The 22,741-nt window shown below is 41.3% G+C and overlaps 1 protein-coding gene across 2 annotated transcripts in view; it reads left to right on the top strand.

The window, feature by feature from the left end:
* Nucleotides 1–22,741, top strand: part of PACSIN1 (protein kinase C and casein kinase substrate in neurons 1) — a 1,250,130-nt gene that overhangs the window by 753,240 nt on the left and 474,149 nt on the right. For both annotated transcript variants that reach the window (XM_044076554.1, XM_044076555.1), the window contains exon 5: nucleotides 22,306–22,461. In XM_044076554.1, coding sequence (XP_043932489.1) covers nucleotides 22,306–22,461 — 156 coding nt within the window. The remainder of the gene's footprint in view (nucleotides 1–22,305; nucleotides 22,462–22,741) is intronic.

The following is a 22,741-nucleotide window of genomic DNA, read 5'->3' on the forward strand; positions in this document are numbered from 1 at the left end:
AATACTGTCTAACAGTTGCAATAGCAAAAAGCAATGTGTCAAATAAAGTTTGCCAGCTTCTGGAAAGTGACCCAGCATGGCACAAATTATTTCATGTTACAAGGTAATGACAGAAAGGCAAAGATAATCAGCAGATACCATTAATAGGGGATGCCAGCAACAATTTGCACACCAGTGCAGGTGGCATCAGAGGCAGAAAGAAGTGGTACTTCAACATCCTTCTGAATGAAGAAAACCATACAGAAGCCATCTTGTTGCATCCATAGCCTGCAATGAAAGAGGAAGGAGACCTCACCCTAGACAAGTGCAAAGTGCATTAAGGAAGATGAATTTAAGGAAGGTGGAAGGTTCAGATGAAGTCATTGCACTTATCGAGATGTTGGGGTAATAGTGGAGAAGTGACTGCTGAAGGTACCCCTATCACAGCACGAAAAGAGAGGTGTATCCCACATGACTGGGGAATAAGCATTCTAGAGCCAGTGTACAAGAACAAGGGAATATTCACAACTGCAAGCAGTTCAGTCCTATCAAACTCCTTTCTCCCTGCATGAAAGACATGGAGGGGGTGATTGATAAACAAATATGCATTGGCCACATAGCAGAAAGCTAGATGGATAGTTGAGCAATTCATATTCGGGCCCGGATGCAGTACAACTGACCTGACATTTGCAATGAGAAAGATAGTGCAGAAAGCATATAACAAGGTCCCAAAGAATCTGATCCACGCAGTCCTGCACTTGTTCAAATTCCCAGAAACGTTAGTAGAATTAGTGCAGCCTATGTACAAGGACTGAATGACTCAAGTACAAACAGTATTCAGTCTCAAAGATGGGTTTCTAATGGGAATGGGTGTGCATACGAGTTCAGCTCTAAACCCACTGCTGTTTTTACTGTTGATGGACTACGCCAAGAAACAGGTTAGAGGGGGCAGAATGACAAAGCTACTGCATGCATACAATGTGACACTGCAAGCAAACTCTGAATTGGGGACTTCAGCAAATGAAAGGGGACTGAAATGTAAAACTACAGGCATATGAGATAAAACTGAGTACAGACAAGCTAAATATCATGACAGCAAATGCAAGAAGCTTAAAACTGTGATAGAAGGAAAAGCAGTGGAACAGGTTAACAACTTCAAGTATCTGGGAGGGGTGGTTGAGGAGACGGGATGTCTGAATGAAGAGGTCAGAGCTAGAGTAAGAAAGGCTCTGCAGCTAACTGGCACAGAGTGCCAGGGTGTAATGTGTGACAGCAAAATGCCAAAGAAGCTGAAAAGTAAGATGGACAAAACAGTGATGTGACCAGTACCTCTGTATAGCACAGAAACCAGGACAGTGAATGCAGAGCATTTGATTAAGCTAGAGGTGATGGAGATGAAGTGCCTGAGACAGGTTGTAGGACGCACATTGTGGGACAGATGAAGGAATGAGAACATCAGAGCAGAAGCCAGACTTCTTAGTTGCAGAGCAGTGCAAGGAGAACAGGTTATGGTTGTTTAGTCACCTGAGCAGGAAAGCAGGAGACATTTTGGTAAAGTAGATTTGGGAGACACTGGAAGAATGCAAGAGTAGATGAGGATGTCCAACCAAAAGATGGACGAACTGAGTAAGAGAAGACCTATGATAGGCGAGTGTGACTTGAAGAAGGTAGGAGAATGGCTCGAATACAGAGAAGTGGTGACAGACGGTGACATGTCCACCTCATGTAGAAAATGGCACAATGGGGTTGATGATGCTATTTGTACAGAGGCATAGCTAGGATTTTTGGAATAGTAGACCAACTTCCAAAATGTAGCCTCCACTCCAAAGCACCAAATATTGCAGTTTTCTGGATATTTATACTATTTCAAATGTTTCAAAAAAGATAAAAAAAAAACTAAAATGAATAAACAAAAAACATTGAGGTAACCAGATAGTCTTAAGAAAGAGGCAGTTTAACAGCTTACAGCCATTGATATTTAAATGTACCCTTTTGATTTTCCAAACCTTTTTGCAGTCTGTGCACAGAGACTGTCTGCATATCAGTTTCTGCCCCCTTTTCATATGATTAGCTACAACTTGCCTGCTGTGTGTCATGGTCTGTCAGCTGAGGAGGCTAAGGTTTTCTCTTCTCATTTCCCTACTGTAATAACAAATAACAAGATGAATTTTTGCTGATTAAAGTAACAGTTTGTCTATATAAAGAATATAATCTTAGCATAATGATTGAGGTCTTCACCTCCCAAGCACAGCAGGTACAGGGTTCAATCCTAATCTCCAGCCAATGCATATATGGAGTTTACATATTCTTCTCATGTCTCTGTGGGGTTCCTGTCACCTTCCAAAACCATGTTGGGTGTTTCCACCTCAGACTCACGTGAAATTGAATGGAGTCATGGGGAGCAGCACAGTATCTAGGTGGCCCTGTGGGCAGAGGAGTTCTATAGACAAACTACTTTAAGCATCAGCTGTGGTGTGCAGTATCCACTAGATAGGAGAACATGCATCATTGACTATGTTCTGTGTCAGATTAGATACTCAATGGTGTAAAAATTGGCTGCAGCTGATTTGGTCATGTTGACTAATGCCATCAGAAATGGGCATGAGTATTTGTGGGTATTTGCCAGTGATACATGGGTTTATAATCTGACCTTTACCAGGGACCTATGCTAACAGTGGGAGAGTTATGCGTACTTCTGCTGGTCAATGTGGGCCCATCATAAAAGCCAGTAGCCAAGTGTCAATAAGCTACTATCCAGGTTACCTGGGATATCTTTTCTGAGTGAAAAACCAACCAAGATGTCACACTAGAACTATAGACTGCTACATTGAATATAGCTTCACTAACAGAATGTAACTTGGAAGTAGATGACATGATGGTAAGGAGGAGACAAGATGGAAAGACAGTGCAGCAGACACTTTGTACTACTTGTGGGGGGGGGGCAGACTAGAAATGGCATGGGAATTGTGGTGAGGGAGAGTCTGCTGAAGACGATGAGGGATGTCATCAAAATTAGGGATAGACTCATGACAGTTGCACTCCAGTGTAAAAACAGGACAGTATTCATAATCTCAGCCTGTGTCACACAGCAGGATTGTGATGGTGAGGAAGTAAGTGAATTCAAGCAGCAGTTGAAGGACCTTGTAGATAAAGCAGGGCAACATGAGTTGGTGTTGATAACTGGGGGCCTGAATGCTCAAATTGGGACAGATAGAATAGGATATGAGGGGGTCTGCCTTGGTCCACATCAGAGAGCCAACAGGAATAAACAAGGAGTGGCCAGTCTGTAATTCTATATGACAAATGGCTTAATAGTGGTCAACACATGGTTCAGCAAGAGAGACAGTCACAAGATCACATACAAGAGTGGCCAATATGCAACTAAGGTAGACTTTCTCCTTTAAGGAAGGAGCACTGGGGTAGAATCAGAGTTTGTAAATTCATCTCTGGTGGAAGAGTCAGTCCAGTGTAAACCACAGATGGCCAAAATCATCTGCAAGCAGTAGTCAGCAATGGTTCTAATTCTGACATCATGGAAGTTGACTGGAGAGAAGGCACAACAGTTCAAGGAGTTACTCAGGGCTTTAGCACCTAAGGAAGAAGAGGAAACAGGTAGATTCAAAGATGAATGGCAGCATCCCAGCACAGTATGTGTAAAGACTATAGATCAGATATGTGGTACAGACAGGTATGGAAATAAGGTACATAAGGAAAGCCGGTGGTAGAATGCAGAAGCAAGTTATCCAAAGGAAAAAAGTGCAGGAAAAAGTAGGAGATAGAAAAGATAGATCAGGCCAAGAAAGAACAGCGACTTGCTAACAATGAGCTAAGAGAGTAGTTGCAATAGCAAAGAACAAGGTGTCCGAGGCACACTACTAGCTTCTGGAAAGTGAGTCAACAGATGCCACCATTCATAAGGGATGCCAGCAACAACCTGCTCACCAGTCTGCAGACATCAAAGGAAGTGAAAGGAGTACTTCCAGCAGTTTCTGAATGAAGAAACCCCCACAGAAACTGAACGGCCTGATACACCGCCTGTGGAGGAAGAGAAAGAAGAGCCCACCTTACAAGAACAGCACTGAGGAAAATGAAGTCAGGGAAAGTAGCAGAGTCAGATGAGGTCACTTCAGATATGATGAAGTTGTTGAGCAAGTTAGAAGAGAAATTATGAGGGTACTCACCACAGTATGAAAAGGTAACTGGAGAGTAAGCATTCTAGTGCCAGAGTACAGATGCAAAGGGGACATCCACAGCTGTGGGCAGTAGAAGGGAATCAGACTCCTGTGACACTGCATGAAAGTGCTGGAAAGGGGGATTGGCAAATATGCAGAGTAGCAGAAACTAAGATGGGAGATGAGCAGTTCAGATTCAGATCAGAACACAGCACAATCACACCAATGTCTGCAGTGAGACGAATACTAGAGAAGAGAGTTGGGGAAATGTCCAGTCAGGCATTCCTAGACTTGGAGAAAGCATATAACCCAAGAAAGCTGATTTAGGCAGTCCTAAGATAGTTCAAGGTGCCAAAAGCATTGGTAGAATTAGTGTAAGCTATGTACAAGGACCCAATGACAGAAGTACAAACAGGGTTCTTACTAAGAGGGAGGTTCCCAGTGGTGATAGAGGTGCATCGGGGTTTAGCTATGAGCCCAGTGCTGTTTATAGTGGTGAGGGACTACATTAGCAAATAGGCTTGTGAGGACCTATCAACAAAACTGCTGTATGCAGACGAGGTGGCATTAAAACCAGGCTCTGACTGTCAGCTTCAGCAAATGATAGGGGAATGGAATTCTTGAAGGCACATTGGATGCAAATGAGTACTGACAAGACAGTTTTCATGGCAGCAAATGGGGGAAGTCACAAGATACTGAAAACTGAGATTGAAGACAAAAAAGTGAAACAGTTTAGCAGCTTCAAGTGTCTGAGGGAGGTGATTGAAGGGAAGGGATGCTTGAATGCAGAAATCAATGGTAGAATCAGAGGTGCTACAGCCAAGTGGCACAAAATGTCAGGGGTAGTATGTGACAGAAGAATGCCAAAGAAGGTGAAAAGTAAGATGCACAAACAGTGGTGTGACCTGTACTGCTGTATGGTACAGAAACCTGAGCAGTAAAGGCAGAGCAGTTGAGAAAGTTAGAGGTGATGGAGATAAAGTGCCTGTGACAGTTAGTAGGATGCACACTGTGGGTAGATGAAGAAATGGGGACATCAGGGTAGATGTCTAGGTAGCTCCTATTGCAGAGAAGATGAAATAGAACAGATTACAGAAGTTTGAGCACATAAGCAAGAAAACAGAAGATGATTTGGTCAAAAAGATTTGGGACAGACAGGAAGAAGGCAAGAGGAAATGAGAGATGGAAGGATTGCATGATGGAAGGCCTGCAACAGTCAGGCATGACTTTCGAAGAAGGGTCGATGATGCTGATGAAGATGAATCTAAGCACTGCAGGATAACACAGAAAATATGTTTCTTCACAAGCTAGTTGTGTGTTAATTTGAAATGTGGCTAAACCTGTAGAAGCCTTAATACTACTTTTACTTTTGCTGACCAGTCAGCAAGAGGTGTGGAACTACAAGCTGCAGCATGTGTTTATTTATGCCTGCAGTTCTCTGAGCTGTAGCAGACCAGATTTGAGATGGTCTGGAGCAGTGTGTGTTGTCTTTTTTCATTTTGTGGGAAACAAAGAAGATACTGATGCTTAATTATAGATGGTAGAAAAACAAATTAGGTATCTAAACTGCCCTGCTGAGCTGCCACACTATCCTCGTTGGGGTATATAAACAACAATTTGGGAAAATGTACTCAATGAAGTACAGGAAATAAGTCCAAAGAAAATAGCCAACACAGAAGAATGTACATCTTGGTGTATGACTGGAAACATTTTAAAGGAATGTAGTCCTAGACTTTTATTTATTTATTTATTTTGGCTAGTTAATTTCATTAGGTCTATTGTCAGTTTTCAGGGGAAGGGGGAAAATTTTGCCAGGACAGTGAAGAATTACTCTAATCTTTTCACCAAGGATCTTTACCATCCACCATAGTTGCCAGCAAATCTGACAAACTTCATGTTTTATCCAAAGTTTGCACTTTATCAGTGCTACACTATAATATTTTTACTGGAATGTGCCGCTGTAGTGCATAGATGGATAAAAGCCCTGACTACAGCCCAGTCGACCAGGGTTTGATTAGCGGCTGGGGCAACTGGTGGAATGGCAGGGAGTATGATCATGTCCGTCCCTGAGAGGGTGTTGTAAGCACAGGCACATAAAGTGATAGGATCTTCCTAGCAGACTCCAGGACACCAATAACATTCTGATTTAGCTGACAGGAGGGGCAGCATATAATGTCATCTCCTTGCAGAAGTGTGGGGTAGTTCTGCAGTCTGCTCACTGCATGACCCCCAAAGATTGTCAGGTCGCACACTGGGATGTAACTGGTATAAGTAATATAATAGAAACCCCCAGGCTGAAAGATGGACAGAACAATCTGCCAGGAAACCCTTAGGTTCTATGCTAGCCTCTGTTGGAAAGTTGGTAATAGCTTTGGGGGGATAGGTTGGTGTGGCTGGCGGAGCTAGGAATAGACATGGGACACTGGAACAGCTGTCAGGATGATGTAAATGAAAAAATAAAAAGAGAACAATAAAAAAGTGTACATTTTGCCTCTGAATAAAGGTGACAACTCAACCACCCACACAGTAGTACAGATATTGCTCGCAGTTTCATCTCTATCGTAAATCACAACAGAAACATATATGATTTAGTCTCTGCAGTATTCTTGGACCTGTCAAAAGCATTTAACAGTATGTCATGCAAAAATAATTCAAAGAATATTCCTTACCTTGTCTTTTATTTCATTTCTGTCATAGCTGATTAGTTACCTCTCTGGGAAATCACAGGCTCTAAAGTAGAAACAGTATCTACTCCTCATTTCTGCCTGTATCCTTAGGCAACCCAGAAAAATTCATTTTTTGGCTTTTACTTTACAGCATTTCATAAATGATCTGCACATAGCAAGCATACTTTGCCACTATCTTAGAGTATGCTGATGATTCTGCAATCATCTGCACTGACAAAAACCCTAGATGCACCATAATAATGGACCCAGGAATCCCTCACTTCTGTAAAAGCATGGCCCACTAACTTCCAACTACTACTTAATCCGAAAAAATTAAACCGAATCCTACTTATACAAACAGTTTGAACAGACAAACTCTTTCCCTTACTATCCTGAAATGCACTAACATCGAATGTGCATCCCACACAAAACTGCTAAGGGTCAAGATTGAAAAACAAATATGAAATTTGACTACTACATAAAAGAAATAGTTTAAAAAAAAAAAATCAAAACTTGAGGCCTTCTGTAAGCTAAAACCTCACTTGACCCATTCTCCTAGAAAACATAGACTCAATCTTCTTGCTTCTATTTCTTCTCTGTGTTGTCCACATACTGACCAAATTACAGGCTACCAAGTCTTCTAGAGATGTGCTACAGTAAAATTGCAAAATTCACTGCCGGCATGCCCTATAAATCCCACTACTGCTTGGGACTGAACATTCTTGGCTTGAACTGTTTCACCTTATCTTTTTTTCGACTACTAACCACATGTACGCTTATCTATAAGACTAAATAAAATGTACTAAGAAGCATTCTCCAACTCTGTTCCCCAGGTAGAACACTTTGTTATACCAAGAAAGGTCTCATACACATAACAAAATCAAACAAGTGTGGAGGTGACTCTTTATACTAGTCATATGTCTCCAGAATATGAAATCCCTTACCTCGGGCTCTCAAATCAACAACAGTAAATCCTTTAAGCTGCAAGTTAAACAACACCTGTTGGACTCCTGCCTTTGCACTTGCCCTGCTCCTGGGTAATAGCTGTCTCACCATTTTTAATAGAATCTGCTCCTTTCCAACCTACTCCCTGGAACCATCCTCTTCTGATCTCGGCTTTAACCCTTCTAACTCCTTACTGTCAGACTTCCTTCCCTACTTCTTAGCTAAATGTATCCCATACTGTGCTTAAATTTTCATTGCAGAACTGGCTTCACAGGATTTTCACTGTTGTAATTCTTACCAATTATATCTTCTTGACTGTAAATACACACACACTGTACAGAGCTTATGTTTTATACTTATTAAGTTTCATCATTTTATACATTTGTATTGTATGTGTCTTGTATTGGAGCTTTGCCCCTTGACTGTGCACTGAAAAGAGGTTATGTTGTCTGCCCAGTTTGATCATCCTGACAAACAAGCAGTAAGTAAATAAGTAATAAATAATTGTTATGATCTGTATATATCGTTGAAATGTTTTGTCAATTTTTGTGTGATTGTGCTGGATTGTATTTTATGTTGTGTTATGTGATGTAATCAGATGTAATCAGATTCAGGCAGATGTACTAGTCTATTTCATGAGTACAAGGCTTTGACAGACACAGATTACAAATAAAGTTTTATTTCCTTAATAATGCCCACAAAAGGAGTCCAGATTTAAGTTTTTGCTGTTTGTGAAAAAAATGGGAAAAAGAAGGCTTTCCTCATAGGGAAGAATTTTCCAATCATTGGTGTCCTTGCTCCCTGATTTGCTATAGAAACGCTTGCAGAATACCCTAGCTGGACATAGTCCTCTTTGTAGTAAGGGCACCCTGCAGGTACCCACTGAGTATGTGAAGCATCTGTAGGGAGAGCAGTATTCAGAACATACTGCAGGTACCCACGGAGTATGTGAAGCAGCTTTGTGGCTAGCAATACTAAGGACGTAGCATACTGCAGGTATAGTCAGAGTATGTGCAGCAGGTCCGTGGATAGTAATACTGAGGACATAATGCTGGTATTCACAGAGTATGCAAAACAGCTTTGTAGATAGCAGTACTAAGGACATGTACTACAGGTATAGTCAGAGTATGTGCAGCAGGTCCGTGGATAGTAATACTGAGGACATAATGCTGGTATTCACAGAGTATGCAAAACAGCTTTGTAGATAGCAGTACTAAGGACATAACATATTGCAGGTATAGTCAGAGTATGTTAAGCAACTTTCTGGATAGCGGTACTAAGGACATACTGCAGGTATATTCAAAAGTATGCGATGCAGCTTTCTGGACAGTAATGCTGCAGGTACCCCTAGAGTATGTGAAGCAGCTCTGTGGACAGTAATAGTGAGGACATACTGCAGATATCTGCAGAGTATCAGAAGCAGCTTTATGGATATTGGTATTAAGGACATACTGTAGTTACCTACAGAGTATGTAAAGCAGCTTCGTGGATAGCAGTACTAAGGGCATAGTGCAGATATCCACAAGTATGTGAAACAGCCTTGTAGATAACAGCATTAAGGATATACTGCAGGCATTCTCAGAGTATGTGAAGCAACTATGTGGATAGCAGTACTAAGGACATACTGCAGGTGTACTCAGAGTAGGTGAAGCAGCTTTGTGGTAGCAGTACTAAGACCGTACTGCAGGTGTACTCAGAGTATGTAAACCAGCTTTGTGGATAGCAGTACTAAGGATATTCTGCAAGTATATTCAAGCATATGTAAAGTAGCTTTGTGAATGGTAATATTGACGACACACTACATGTATCCACAGAGTATGTGAACCAGCTTTATCAGGAGCAGTACTGAGGACATAATGTAGGTATGCTCAGAGTATGTGAAGCAGCTTTGTGAACAGTAATACTGAGGATATGCTGCAGATATACTCAGTGTATAAGAAGCAGCTTTGCGAATAGCAGTACTAAGGACATACTGCAGGTATACTCAGAGTATGTGAAGGAGCTTTGTAGATAACAGTACTAAGGCTATACTGCAGGTACCCACAGAGTATGTGAAACTGATTTGTACATAGCAGTACTAAGGACATACTGCAGGCATACTCAGAGTATGTGAAGCAACTTTGTGGATAGCAATACTAAGGACATACTGCAGGTATATTAAAGAGCATGTGAAGTAGCCTTGTGGATAGCAATGCTGCGGGTACCCACAGAGTAGGTGAAGCAGCTATGTGGATAGCAGTAGTAAGGACATACTGCAGGTACCCAGAGAGTGCATGAAGCAGCTTTGTAGACAGCAGTACTAAGGCTATACTGGAGGTATTATCAGAGCATGTTAATCAGCTTTGTGGATAGCAGTGGTAAGGATATATGGCAGGTATATTCAAGTATATGTAAAGTAGCTTTGTGGGTGGCAGTACTAAGGACATACTGCAGGTATACTCAGAGTATGTGAAGCAGCTTTGTGGATAGCAGTGCTAAGGACATACTTCAGGTATACTCAGAGTATGTGAAGCAGCTTTGCACGTAGAAGTGCTAAGGAGATACTTCAGGTATACTCAGACTATGTGAAGCAGCTTTGTGGATAGCAGTACTAAGGACATATTGCAGGTACCCACAGAGGCTGTAAAGCAGCTTTGTAGATATCAATACTAAGGAGATACTGCAGGTATGCACAGAGTATGTGAAGCAGCTTTGTGGATAGCAATGCTAAGGACATACTTCAGGTATACTCCGAGTATGTGAAGCAGCTTTGTGGGTAGAAGTGCTAAGGAGATACTTCTGGTATACTCAGAGTATGTGAAACAGTTTTGTGGATAGCAGTACATAGGACATACTACAGGTACCCATAAAGTATGTGAAGCAGCTTTGTTCATAGCTGTACTAAGGACATACTGCAGGTATACTCAGAGTATGTGAATCAGCTTTGTGGATAGTAGTATTAGGGACATACTGCAGGTAAACACAGAGTAAGTGAATCAGCTTTATGGGTAACAGTACTAAGGACATATGGCAGGTATACTTAGGAGTATGAAGCAGCTTTGTGGATAGCAGTACTAAGGACATACTACAGATGTACTCAAAGTATGTGAAACAGCTTTTTAGTTAGCAGTATTAAGGATATACTGCAGACACCCACAGAGTATATGAAGCAGCTTTGTAGACAGGAGTACTAAGAACATACTGCAGGTATACTCAGTGAAGCAGTTTGTGGAGAGCATCAATGGGAACATACTGTAGGTACCCACAGAGTAAGTGACATAGTTATGTATGTAACTGTACCAAGGACATACTGATGCTACCCTCAAAGTATGTGAAGCTGCTCTGTGGACAGCTAAACTAGGGCATACTACAGGTGCCCTTAGTGTATAAAAAATAGCTTTACGGACCTTATCTCTCAACTGTCTAGAGTTTCATACAATGTCCAGATTTTTGCCTCATATTTTGGTAATGTTTTCATAAAATTTGTGGCTTTCTGGCAGATCGTCACTAAATTATATACATTTGAGTTTCAACCTTCATATCCTTCAGAAAATGCATGCTAATATGAGTCCTGTTATTTTAGCAATTTTCTAAGTTTGTAAGAGCAGTAGTTAAAATCTGTCCCTATTTTGAGTCCTTTGTCCACCCATTATTTTAGGATTTGTCCAGATTTATGTGCTAAGAGTTTCAGAGGTACGGTATGGACAGCAGTAATACATTAACTTCTGGAAGTATTCAGAGAGCATAAGCCAAGCTGTGCTTGGTTACATCCTACTGCAGAACAGTTTTCCCAAAATTAAGCATCGTATCTAACCCTTAGTATATTCTGGGTATTGTATGCAAGTTACATATGCAGAAAAAATGTAGGCTTTAAACAGAAACGGTCATAACAACCCTGTTCTTATTATCTGTATCTTCACTGTAGTTGAATCCTGTCATGTTTCTGCTCTGCACACTCATTAGGTGGTATGTTCTGTCTGGCCAATGTTGACGGCATTAGAACACTGAAATTTAGTGTAGAGAAAAGGTGCTGCTATAGAATGCAGGTGGTACTGAGTTTGATTCTGTTGAGACAGAATTGTCTTGATACTTCTCCCCCTCTGAATGTGACATTGACCAAATTGTGTAGCCCTATCCCAAGGTAACAAATACCACTTCCATGTTCCTGATAATGTACATGGGTGTCTGTTTATTACCACTAAGTACAGCTTGGTCAAGCCTCTTTATATCCTTTTAATCTCAGCCTGTCCACATTATGTCCTTCATGTTTGCAGAACTGCCATTGCGTTCACACTACACACGGTGGCCTTACCATCGAACCAGGCAATTACAGGCCCATTTGTGTCACAAATCTTACATGTAAGTATGTTGAGCACGTCATACCTGAGCTCATGAATACAAAAGTAGGAAACTCCTGGACCTTGACTCAGACTAATTTGGTTTTCTCGTTAACCTTGTTAAGTTCTTTGAAAAAGCCATTGAAGCTGCAGACAGTGGTCAGTCTGTTAGTACTGCCTGTCATGTCCTTGCTATGGTCAGTCTGTTAGTACTGCCTGTCATGCCCTTGCTATGGTCAGTCTGTTAGTACTGCCTGTCATGTCCTTGCTATGGTCAGTCTGTTAGTACTGCCTGTCATGTCCTTGCTATGGTCAGTCTGTTAGTACTGCCTGTCATGTCCTTGCTATGGTCAGTCTGTTAGTACTGTCTGTCATGTCCTTGCTATGGTCAGTCTGTTAGTACTGCCTGTCCTGTCCTTGCTATGGTCAGTCTGTTAGTACTGCCTGTCATGTCCTTGCTATGGTCAGTCTGTTAGTACTGCCTGTCATGTCCTTGCTATGGTCAGTCTGTTAGTACTGCCTGTCATGTCCTTGCTATGGTCAGTCTGTTAGTACTGCTTGTCATGTCCTTGCTATGGTCAGTCTGTTAGTACTGCCTGTCATGTCCTTGCTATGGTCAGTCTGTTAGTACTGCCTGTCATGTCCTTGCTATGGTCAGTCTGTTAGTACTGCCTGTCATGCCCTTGCTATGGTCAGTCTGTTAGTACTGCCTGTCATGCCCTTGCTATGGTCAGTCTGTTAGTACTGCCTGTCATGTCCTTTCTATGGTCAGTCTGTTAGTACTGCCTGTCATGTCCTTGCTATGGTCAGTCTGTTAGTACTGCCTGTCATGTCCTTGCTATGGTCAGTCTGTTAGTACTGCCTGTCATGTCCTTGCTATGGTCAGTCTGTTAGTACTGCCTGTCATGTCCTTGCTATGGTCAGTCTGTTAGTACTGCCTGTCATGTCCTTGCTATGGTCAGTCTGTTAGTACTGCCTGTCATGTCCTTGCTATAGGCTCCAATCCAGGTGTGATTACTTATTAAACATAATGTAAATCCTAACTTTGTCTGTTGGATAACTTATTTGTTGGCTGACATAACCCATATACTGAATGTCGCAGGTGTTCCTCTGCATGGAACAATGTTACCAAGTATGTTTTGTAGGCCTCAGTGTTGGCCCCTTCCTGAATGCTATCTATTTCTCTAGTATCCAGTCTAATGTTCATGATTTGTGGTTATCTAAGACTATGAATTGGGTGCAAGTGCCAGTTTACCTTCCAGCATACAATTATTTCAACAAAGGCCTTTGACAACGTTTGGTGTATTAACAAAAATTTTAAACTAAATGCTAAAAAATTAAGTGTGGTTCTGTCTGGTAAACAAATATTTCCCACTTCCTGTCCTACAAATGAACCGTCCCCCAAACTTATATTGCCAATGCCTTATTGACAAATCGTTATTATTTGTTCATTATGTCTTCATAACGGTTGGGAAATCCTTCTATCTGGCCCAACTAATTTCCAAAGGCATCTCCTGTACAGCAAAAAAAGTCTTATTCCCCCTGTATTCATCTCTCTTAAGGTCCTGTCATCGGACGTAGTGTTCTTTTCAGTGAGTGTCTTTCTAATTATATTGCTCAAACTGAGATGTGTTAGAGACTCTTAAATAAAGCCTAACTGGTGTCAAGTCCTTAGTTGCCCAGACAAGTAACACTCTCCATGTGCTCAGTTTCTTACTTCTCTTTCACCATGAAGGACCGTGCAGTAGTCGATCCCTTGCACCTCCACAGAAGCAAAGGCTTCTCAGCCACCCGTAACAAGGATTTTAAGCTATGTCAACACCTCAGGTCTCCCCTGAAAGGAGGCTACTAGCCTGATAGGACTAACTTGATCAACAAAGGATAAATAAAATATAATAAAGCTTGTTGGCAGAATAGGTGCCTAACTTAGTATGTTCCATTCATATGGAACAATCTCCATTTACATGTTAAACAAAGTAGTGTTATGGCAGTTTTTAAAGTTAATCTCAGTACTTGGATATGCAGTCATAAATTCTCCTCTGGGGTATCCTTCATAGCTCTTCTAGACAAAGGATGAGAAAACTTTTAAATTAGATAGCAATTCAAATCCCTATTTGGCTAGACCAGGGGTCTGCAACCTGCGGCTCTAGAGCTGCATGTGGCTCTTCCACCCCTCTGCAGTGGCTCCCTGAAGCTTTGAAAAGTAATGGCCACTCTGCTGCACAAATTCTCACACACACACACACACACACACACACACACACACACACACACACACAATGAGACCAATCGAGCAATCCCAACAAAAGGAACAAAAATAAGGACAGATTTTAAATATCGCTGTTATAAACTTAGTTCTTTTATATTTAGTATAATAACTATATATAAAACTTTATACACTATTATCTTCAGGGGTGAAACAGGTTTTGTGGCTCCAGATTAATTTTATTTGGTGGGAGAGTGGTCAAAAATGGCTCTTTTGATAGTGAAGGTTGCAGACCCCTGGGCTAGACTGTAATCATGCAGGTCCTTGCTAATTAACCCATTCAGCCATAACTATGTATAGTTATCCCCTTTGGGAAAAACCAAGCACCCATGAATTACCACATAAGTGGCAGTACACTAAACACCAAAAGTGTGATAAGGGACTTAGGGACACAGGTGGACAGTGGTCTCACCTTCGATAACCACATAGCCAACAGCAGTCAGGAAATCCTTCTATGTGGCACACCTCATCACTAAGGGCTTTTCATCCAGAAAAAAGGAGGTCATTGTCCCACTGTACCCATCCCTCATTAGACTCATTATAGAGTACAATGCCCCATTTGGTATGTACCTCACAAGACACCTGCAACAACTGGAAAGGCCACAGAGATACCTCACTAAAAGAATCACAGGCCTAAAGCAGATGCCCTATGCTGACCATCTAAAAAAACTCCATTTATCCTCTTTCACATATCGCCTACTCAGAGGTGATCTCTGCTTAACATACAAGGCCATGTCAAACCCAGTGCTTTGGGAAATGTTACACTTAAAGGAATCCCAATCCCTCAGAGCCACATGCTCCAGGGATCTAAACCTGGTCATCACAATGAACAAAACATGCTGGAGGGATAGGTTCCTGACCCAGAGACTCCCCATACTCTGGAATAGACTGCCCATACATGTCAAGCTGAGCGCCTCTTTGGCCTTCTTCAAAAGGATCCTTGACGACTGGATGGGAGATAAGAAATTCACCCCGGGGATCGCGTCAGTCGCCCTGCTAGACAGGGGACCAGGGAAGTAAATATTCTGGGAAGAAATAGTCAGGGAAATGTTATGGCTAAGCTTGTTTAGGCCCTAGGGCCGATAGCCTAGTACCAACTTATGAACCTATGAACCTATAATTCCTTCAATTTATTAACTACTTTAACAGACATTTGTTTAACTTGATGAACCTTAATTTTCACATAAAAATTGTCATTTAACATATCATGCATCACCTTATCATAAGCATCTGTACTCAGCAAAACTATTGGACCGCCTTTATCGGCAGGTCTAATAACAATCTCTTTGTTACTTTGCAAACGTTTGAGAGCAAGATGTTCTTTCTTGGTCAAATTGTAACCACCTTTATATTTTCTGTAATTACTGGCAGCTATTTATGCGTAGCCATTCAAAAGCATTTAGCAAAGGAATTAACTGTGGCACATAAAGACTAGGTTTCTTAAAAACATTAACACTAGTATTAATAACATTGCCTGCATCACTGTGTATTAATTTCAGCATCACATTGCAAGTAAAACATTTAATGTCAAATATGGCATCAGTTAAGTCACAGTACCTTGTAGGAACATATGTCAGTCCTTTGTGCAAAACCCGGAATTCATCATCTGTTAATCTGTAATCTGAAAGGTTCCAAACTAGCCTTCCTTGAAGAAAACCTTCTTTATATTCCCCTGGTTCATCGTTAGGCCGTCTATCTTCTTTTTTGTCAACTTCTGCTTCTCTCTCTCGACCGCTGATCCTTCGTTCTGCTCAACTTCCTCACTGGTAAAGGGAAAGATAGCTGGTGTTCCTCTAAAGGGAGTTTGGAACTCAGAACAGGTCAGGTAGATGACGCTGTCCTCTCAGCCGACCGGTGGACCATGGCTTTGACCTGAAAAGTTTTCTGTCTAGCTCCTGCCCCATTCAAAGTGGCTGGTTGTTGATTAACTCAAAAAACAATTGCCGTTGTGTTCAGGCTATTCTCTGTAACTCCATGCAATGTTGTAATGGCAGGTACATCACTCGTAGGCATGTCTACATTATATTTCATTGGTTGAGGCTTCATGCAGGGTTGTCTGTAGCTCCTTCGACACTCTCTTGCTTTCTGTGAACCTGGGCCAGGGAAAAATGTGCCCAAGCTCAAAATCACACTGGTCCCGGACTATTTTCCTCGTCTTCTTTTGCTTAATCAGCTTACATTCATAAGCTGATACTGTGTCCATAACATCTAGTAAATACTTACCAACAAGACTGACTTCAAACAGAGAGAGCATTTCAGCATATTTAGTTTCAACTGACAATGTGAATGCCTGTATCTCTCTCTCAGCTGCTGCAATTAGCAGTTTAATGTAAGAAGTACTGGTCTCTAAGTTCACTTTCTGCCATTCAACAAGTTAACTCCTTATCACAATTCACAAAAAAATGACATTTTCAAAATCCTTAGGCCCCTCGGAGCAAGGCCTTCTAAGAGGCAAACCTCCATTTGAAACTTTTCAAATTGTGCACATTTTACTTTAAACAAATCTTTTTCTAGGCTAACAGTTTTCTTTTTAAGACCAGCCAAGTCAACAGTAACTGCTTCAGTCTCACCTTCATCAATGGTGCAGTCTAACAGCGGATTGTAAATATAATTAATTGCTTTCATTAAAGGATTCACTTGAGTTGTACCTTCATGTTGTAGCCCCACTGGGTTATAGTCAAGTTCAATCACATCTTGTCCTTCAGCCATAATATCCAGAGCTAAGGTGGCACAGAAAAATAGAAGAATAAAACACAACACTGCCACCAAAACTCTAGAACTCACTTGTCCTGCACAAAACAAATCCAGAATAAAAAACAAAACACCAGGACTTGGAGACAGCTGTAGGATCCAGTATAAAAACTTTATTGGACATAAGCGCTTTTGTGGGCAACCCCACTTCTTCAGATGTCAATATAAATTGAAAAAACCCTTCACTTATATATACCCCCTCTCTTAAAACACATGACTAAAAGCAACCAATACCTTCTAATGATGTGAACAATCACTATTAACTTAAAAACAACACACTGCAGAGTACAGACTTATGAATACTTCACATTCAGTTTCGCTATTAAAGGACTTGCAGTACCCATTTCACATTTAAGTGACACATGCATTTGAAGTACACTGGTCGTACTGCATGGATAACAACTTCCCCTACTCACTGGTGAACATTTATTTACTAGTGAACATTTATAATGCAGTAATCAGCAATGGCTGAAAAAACAATCTGCAGTTACCTGACTGCCAGTTGGGGAAGGGAGTCAGCACTTTTTAGAGAAGCACTAAAATGGTATTAAATCTGGGGTAGTGCAGTCAGTATTGCACTGACATTGAGTTTTATTTACAATTATTAAAAAACGGGATAAACTGGGGCCTTTAACATCAATGTATTCTGACTGCTGAAACAGATACAAGTCTTATGTGGGATTCTGTAAAGAGCGTCAGTTCTCTGGTCGGAGCTATGCTGGTGAGTCACTTCTGCAACTGAAATAATTTTCAATAATATGCCTGCACATTTCAAAAAGTCACTCTGCACAATAACTGCTGAAATATATCTTGAGAAGATGTGTCCAACTGATCTATTTTCACAGTGAGACGTGACAGTGTTGGCAGTTAAAATGTATTCATCGTTGTATATGTATTTCTATCATCCTTTTACAGCCATTAGAAACATGTGCTTTTTATAATACCAGTAGTCAAAAAGTCAAATAAATGACAAATTAAAGATAAGTAAGAGATGTAATACAGATGAAAAGAAACACAATGTAAAGAGCGCAGGCTTAAAGAGACTGAAGTTCAAAGTTACCCACAGCCAGTGGTCTACTGTTTGGTCCAGTCCCAAATGTAGCAGAGCCTCACTAAATGTAGGTTGTAAAGCTGACCAGATGAAAATAAACACCCTGCTAACCTTTGACATTTACCAATATCTAGTTTTAGTGATCCTGCATCAGAAACTGGTATGTTAACGTGCTGGGATGTGAACCTGCATTCTCCTGCTGCAAACTTCAGGCCCTGCTGTTGTATTAACCCCGCAGGCCTCAGACTCAGAAGAGAAGAGAAGAAATTTGAGCGGTTAGTTGCTAAACATAGCAACATAAAGGAGCCCGTGTCAGAAGTGTTTTTCTGTGATAAGCATCGGTTACATTTCATCTGCAAGATACTGGGGATCATTTCAGCGCAACAGCATTTTGTGTTAGTAATTCCAATGGCTGCCGCTGATAGAGGAAATGGTGTATTAATTACCACTCTGCCGGTACTGACAATGAAGTATGTCTGCTGGAGTTTGTTAACCACTACTTCTTGTCACTTGCTGAAGTTATAATGTTACTTCTTACCTTAAGTGAAAGTTAACAGTACAAGGCACATATGGAACGTGGGGGTGGGGGTGGGGTGGATTTGATAAAGAAGGTTTCTGTGACTGTTTCAGTATCGCTGGGATAACTTAAAAGACATGAACTGCATAATACGCCATGTCTAAAGCATTCCATGAGTTTAATTAGGATTTTTGATGAAGGAATGTAAAACATTCTTCTACCATTCTGTGTGTGTGTGTGTGTGTGTGTGTGTGTGTGTGTGTGTGTGTGTGTGTGTGTGTGTGTGTGTGTGTATGTGAGAGAGACAGTGAGGCTGTGTCATACTGTTGTAATGCCGTACACTGCACCACTTATGTATGCTTTAAGGGGGGGTTCTTCTGAGCTCTCAGAAAAAACATTCAGAGCGGGATGACTGAACCCCATTTTCTGATATACTTGGAAATGGCAGTAGTACAATTATATAGTCAAGAATTCCAAGAGTACAGTTAATAAAAAATGTCAAAATCAATCCAGGCTTTAGAGACTATTACTTCAGTGAGGTGAGGGCACACCCACACAGGTGTACAGTCCCCCTCCATAAATTTTTTTTTTTACTTTCTCTTTTGATTTCACAGAATACAGTCTTGGTTTGTATGTGCTTGGGTGTGTGCTTGGGTGTGTGTGTGTGTGTGTGTGTGTGTGTGTGTGTGTGTGTGTGTGTGTGTGTGTGCCTGCGTGTGTGTGTATGTGTGTGTGTGTGTGTGTGTGTGTCTGTGTATGGGCGTATGCGTCTGTGTGTGTGTGTGTGTGTGTGTGTGTGTGTGTGTGTGTGTGTGTGTGTGTGTGTGTGTGTGTAAGTGTGTGTGTATGCATGTGTGTGGGCACACGTGTATGCGCGTGTGTATGTGTGTGTGTGTTTGTGTGTGCATGCGTGTGTGTGTATGTGTGCACGAGCGCGTGTGCATACGTGTGTGTATGCATGTGTGCGTGCGTGCGCTGCATGTGTGTGTGCAAGTGTGTGTGTGTGTGTGTGTGCGCTGCATGTGTGTGTGCAAGTGTGTGTGTGTGTGTGTGTGTGTGTGTGTGTGTGTGTGTGTGTGTGTGTGTGTGTTGGTGTGTGTGTGTGACAACATTCTGCTGAGCTTACACTCTTGGAGCTGGTGATGTCCTCAGCATCACAGTCACTGTCTCCTCTTTTGTTATTATGTCATAAAAGCACTTCTTCTTTTTTGAGAAGTACACTCTTCTGGTTGCAGGTAAGAATGTACTTATTTCGGAGCATTTTGAACCCAACAGAAATGCCTTACTTTATTTTGCTTCTTGCTCGCACAACTCAAATCATGTTGTAGATGCTGATATGGCAGTAAAGCATGGACATTAAAGACTTCCAGAGTATGAATAACTCTATCCTATAACCAGTAATGGTGAGGGCACTGAACCTGCCCTATGTTGTTTAAATATGGGCCCTGATCCCCTACAGTCCATATTGCATACTATGTTTAGTATGCCTGCCTTAAGTTCCATGATTCATAAACATGAATCACAGTAAACAGTGCTGACATCCTGAAGACGTAACCGTTTTCATGAATGACATACATGAGGACATGGTACACCACTCTGTAGGGTGCCTTCTTTTGTTCCAGACCGGGGAAGTGCTGTGCAGCCTGACAGCACTATAATGTGCAGCCCAGAACAGCAGCTTACTAGGCCATGATATAGCCCACTAAGTAGCTATGCATAGCTAAGTAGTAAGCTGAGTTAAACCTTGGCTGCCCTTCCATGTTGTACTGTGCTCCAATGGCCTTTTTTCTACTTTAGTGATGATATGTACTGAGCTTGCATGCTGGGCAGTTTATAAGCAGGAAAGGAGAATTGCTGTACTTACAAGGAGTGCACCATCTGTTTTGTATGCAGCTGGAGTACCATAAGTTACTCTAGTGAGATTGTCCTGTACTCAGATTGTGTACATTTTGTGAATCACATACAGTCCCAAGGGGAAATTTGTATATGTAGCATGCAAATGAGGTACTGTGTATATAGTGGGGGCAAACCACATATAAAATCTTGGCCCATTATATACAGTTGTTTATGTATCAGGAGGGGCTTTCATATGCGGGTACAGTGGGTACCGACCCTACTCTGTAGTGTACAGTATTTTGTGGATTGCATCCTTGGTTTCTGTTTTTAAGCTAGAACTGGGAGAAGGTTTCTTCTTTGTCTCAGCTTAGCAATGTCCTAAAAGCACAAATTAATTTTTATGATGTCACTAATTCCTGTAGCAGAGAGGACTACAACCTTGTGAAGTGTATGTACAGATGACATTATTTGATGACAGTGTTTGGATGGCATCCCTTCATTTTTATAGTTGTTATTGGAAATGTTTGTATAATTTGTATTCTTTTTCTGGTTCAGTCACCTACTCAAAGCCATGCCACCAGTGGTTTCGTTTGGTTGTTTATTGGCACTGTACATAGCGCTCCAGGCTGTCTAGATGGTGTTACTGGACAGGAAATTGCAGAGTGCCCCAAAATTGAGGAGGCCAGCAGCAGGGTCAACAAACAGTGAACCAGTAGCCAAGGCCTGTCATAATGTGACATAGATTTTTTCCCAGTGTTAATGTGAGGCTTTCTCTGCCTACAGGGTGGAAGCTATGACTTGCTCATGTTTTTACATGCATTCAGACAAGAGTCCGTGCACTTAGCCTTCAGCAGGGAAAATGCGCACTGCAGAATCTCTGCACCTCCCTCCAGGGTAAGAGTGTAGACAGATGGCTATCTACCTGGAACTTACTATCTTGTGGTTCTGACTGATCCCAGATCAGCAGTAATGGATATAATGCAATTAATTAGGGTCAAGTTGATGACTGGACTATTTTCAAAAACAAGTTTAGAAAAGAGAATGTCAATAGCTGTGGGTGGACTGGAGAGGGACATGCCCCATCCATAACCCCATGGAACAAGGAGTTGCACCCACCCCTTACTTAATATAACCTGCACTCAGGTTACACAACCATTTTTGGCAAACTGGTCCACTGATCAACTTGGCATCACTGAAGTTTACACTTAAAAGCAAAAAAGCAGGAAAGCCTTCAGCTCTGTGCCTGTGACATGACCTGTAATGGTGCCATGCATTTAGACAGAGGTTCTTACAGCCTGTCCATACTTTTATTATCACTGTTAGCAAGACAGGTTGATTTTGTTGTGTCCAGGTACCTGGAATACCATGCAGATATGTATTTTCTTTTATTTAACATTTGTTTACTTGCAGCTGACAATTTCCAGGAACTGCCTGGGATATATGATACCCTGATACTGACATACATACATTATTCATAATAGGGGTAAGAAATGAAAGCATAATAAAGTGTAATTTAAATAATCCCTGTGTTCTGTATCAGCTGTCATTGTTTTCTGCCATAGTAGTCTTTAGAGGGAATACTTGTGTTTTGTTCTGTGTCAGCCACAGTGTATTTGAAGTTTTTTGTAGTTTAGAGGTCTAAAAGTGTTTGCTGCTCATTTAGTAAAAGCTTTTTTCGAATAGTCCTGGCTTTGCCTTTAAAATGGTACACTTTTAACAGGAACAGGTTTTCCAAAATCCTGCAGCCTTTTACTACAAGAGATTTTATCTGTGTGTTACAGTGCTGCTTTATCTTTTATTCTCCAGATGGAAGCAGCCAAAAAGGCATACCACATGGCTTGTAAAGAAGAGAAGTTGGCTGTGACGCGCGAAGCAAACGGCAAGGCTGACCAGTCTGTTACACCCGATCAACTGAAGAAACTCTCGGACAAAAGTGAAAAATGCAAGCAAGATGTCCAGAAGGTAATAGAACAGGGGCATGCTTCTAAAATGTTGGTTCTTTTACCATTAAATGTTTCTAAGGGGATAGCAACATATCATAGCATTTCCTTCTGAACATTACATTTCCTTTCTGAAAAGTGGGCTGAATTAAGCAATGCTTTTCTTCGAAATTTTTAAATTATATAAGAACAAACCAATCAAAACCTGAGTTGTAGTAAACATGCTGTAACGTCATAAAACATATGTGTGTGTGTGTGTGTGTGTGTGTGTGTGTGTTGTATATAATGTTTATGCACACATG

This window comes from Protopterus annectens, chromosome 7.part0 (genome assembly GCF_019279795.1).
Source record: "Protopterus annectens isolate FY-2018-M chromosome 7.part0, PAN1.0, whole genome shotgun sequence".
Taxonomy (NCBI): Eukaryota; Metazoa; Chordata; order Ceratodontiformes; family Protopteridae; genus Protopterus; species Protopterus annectens.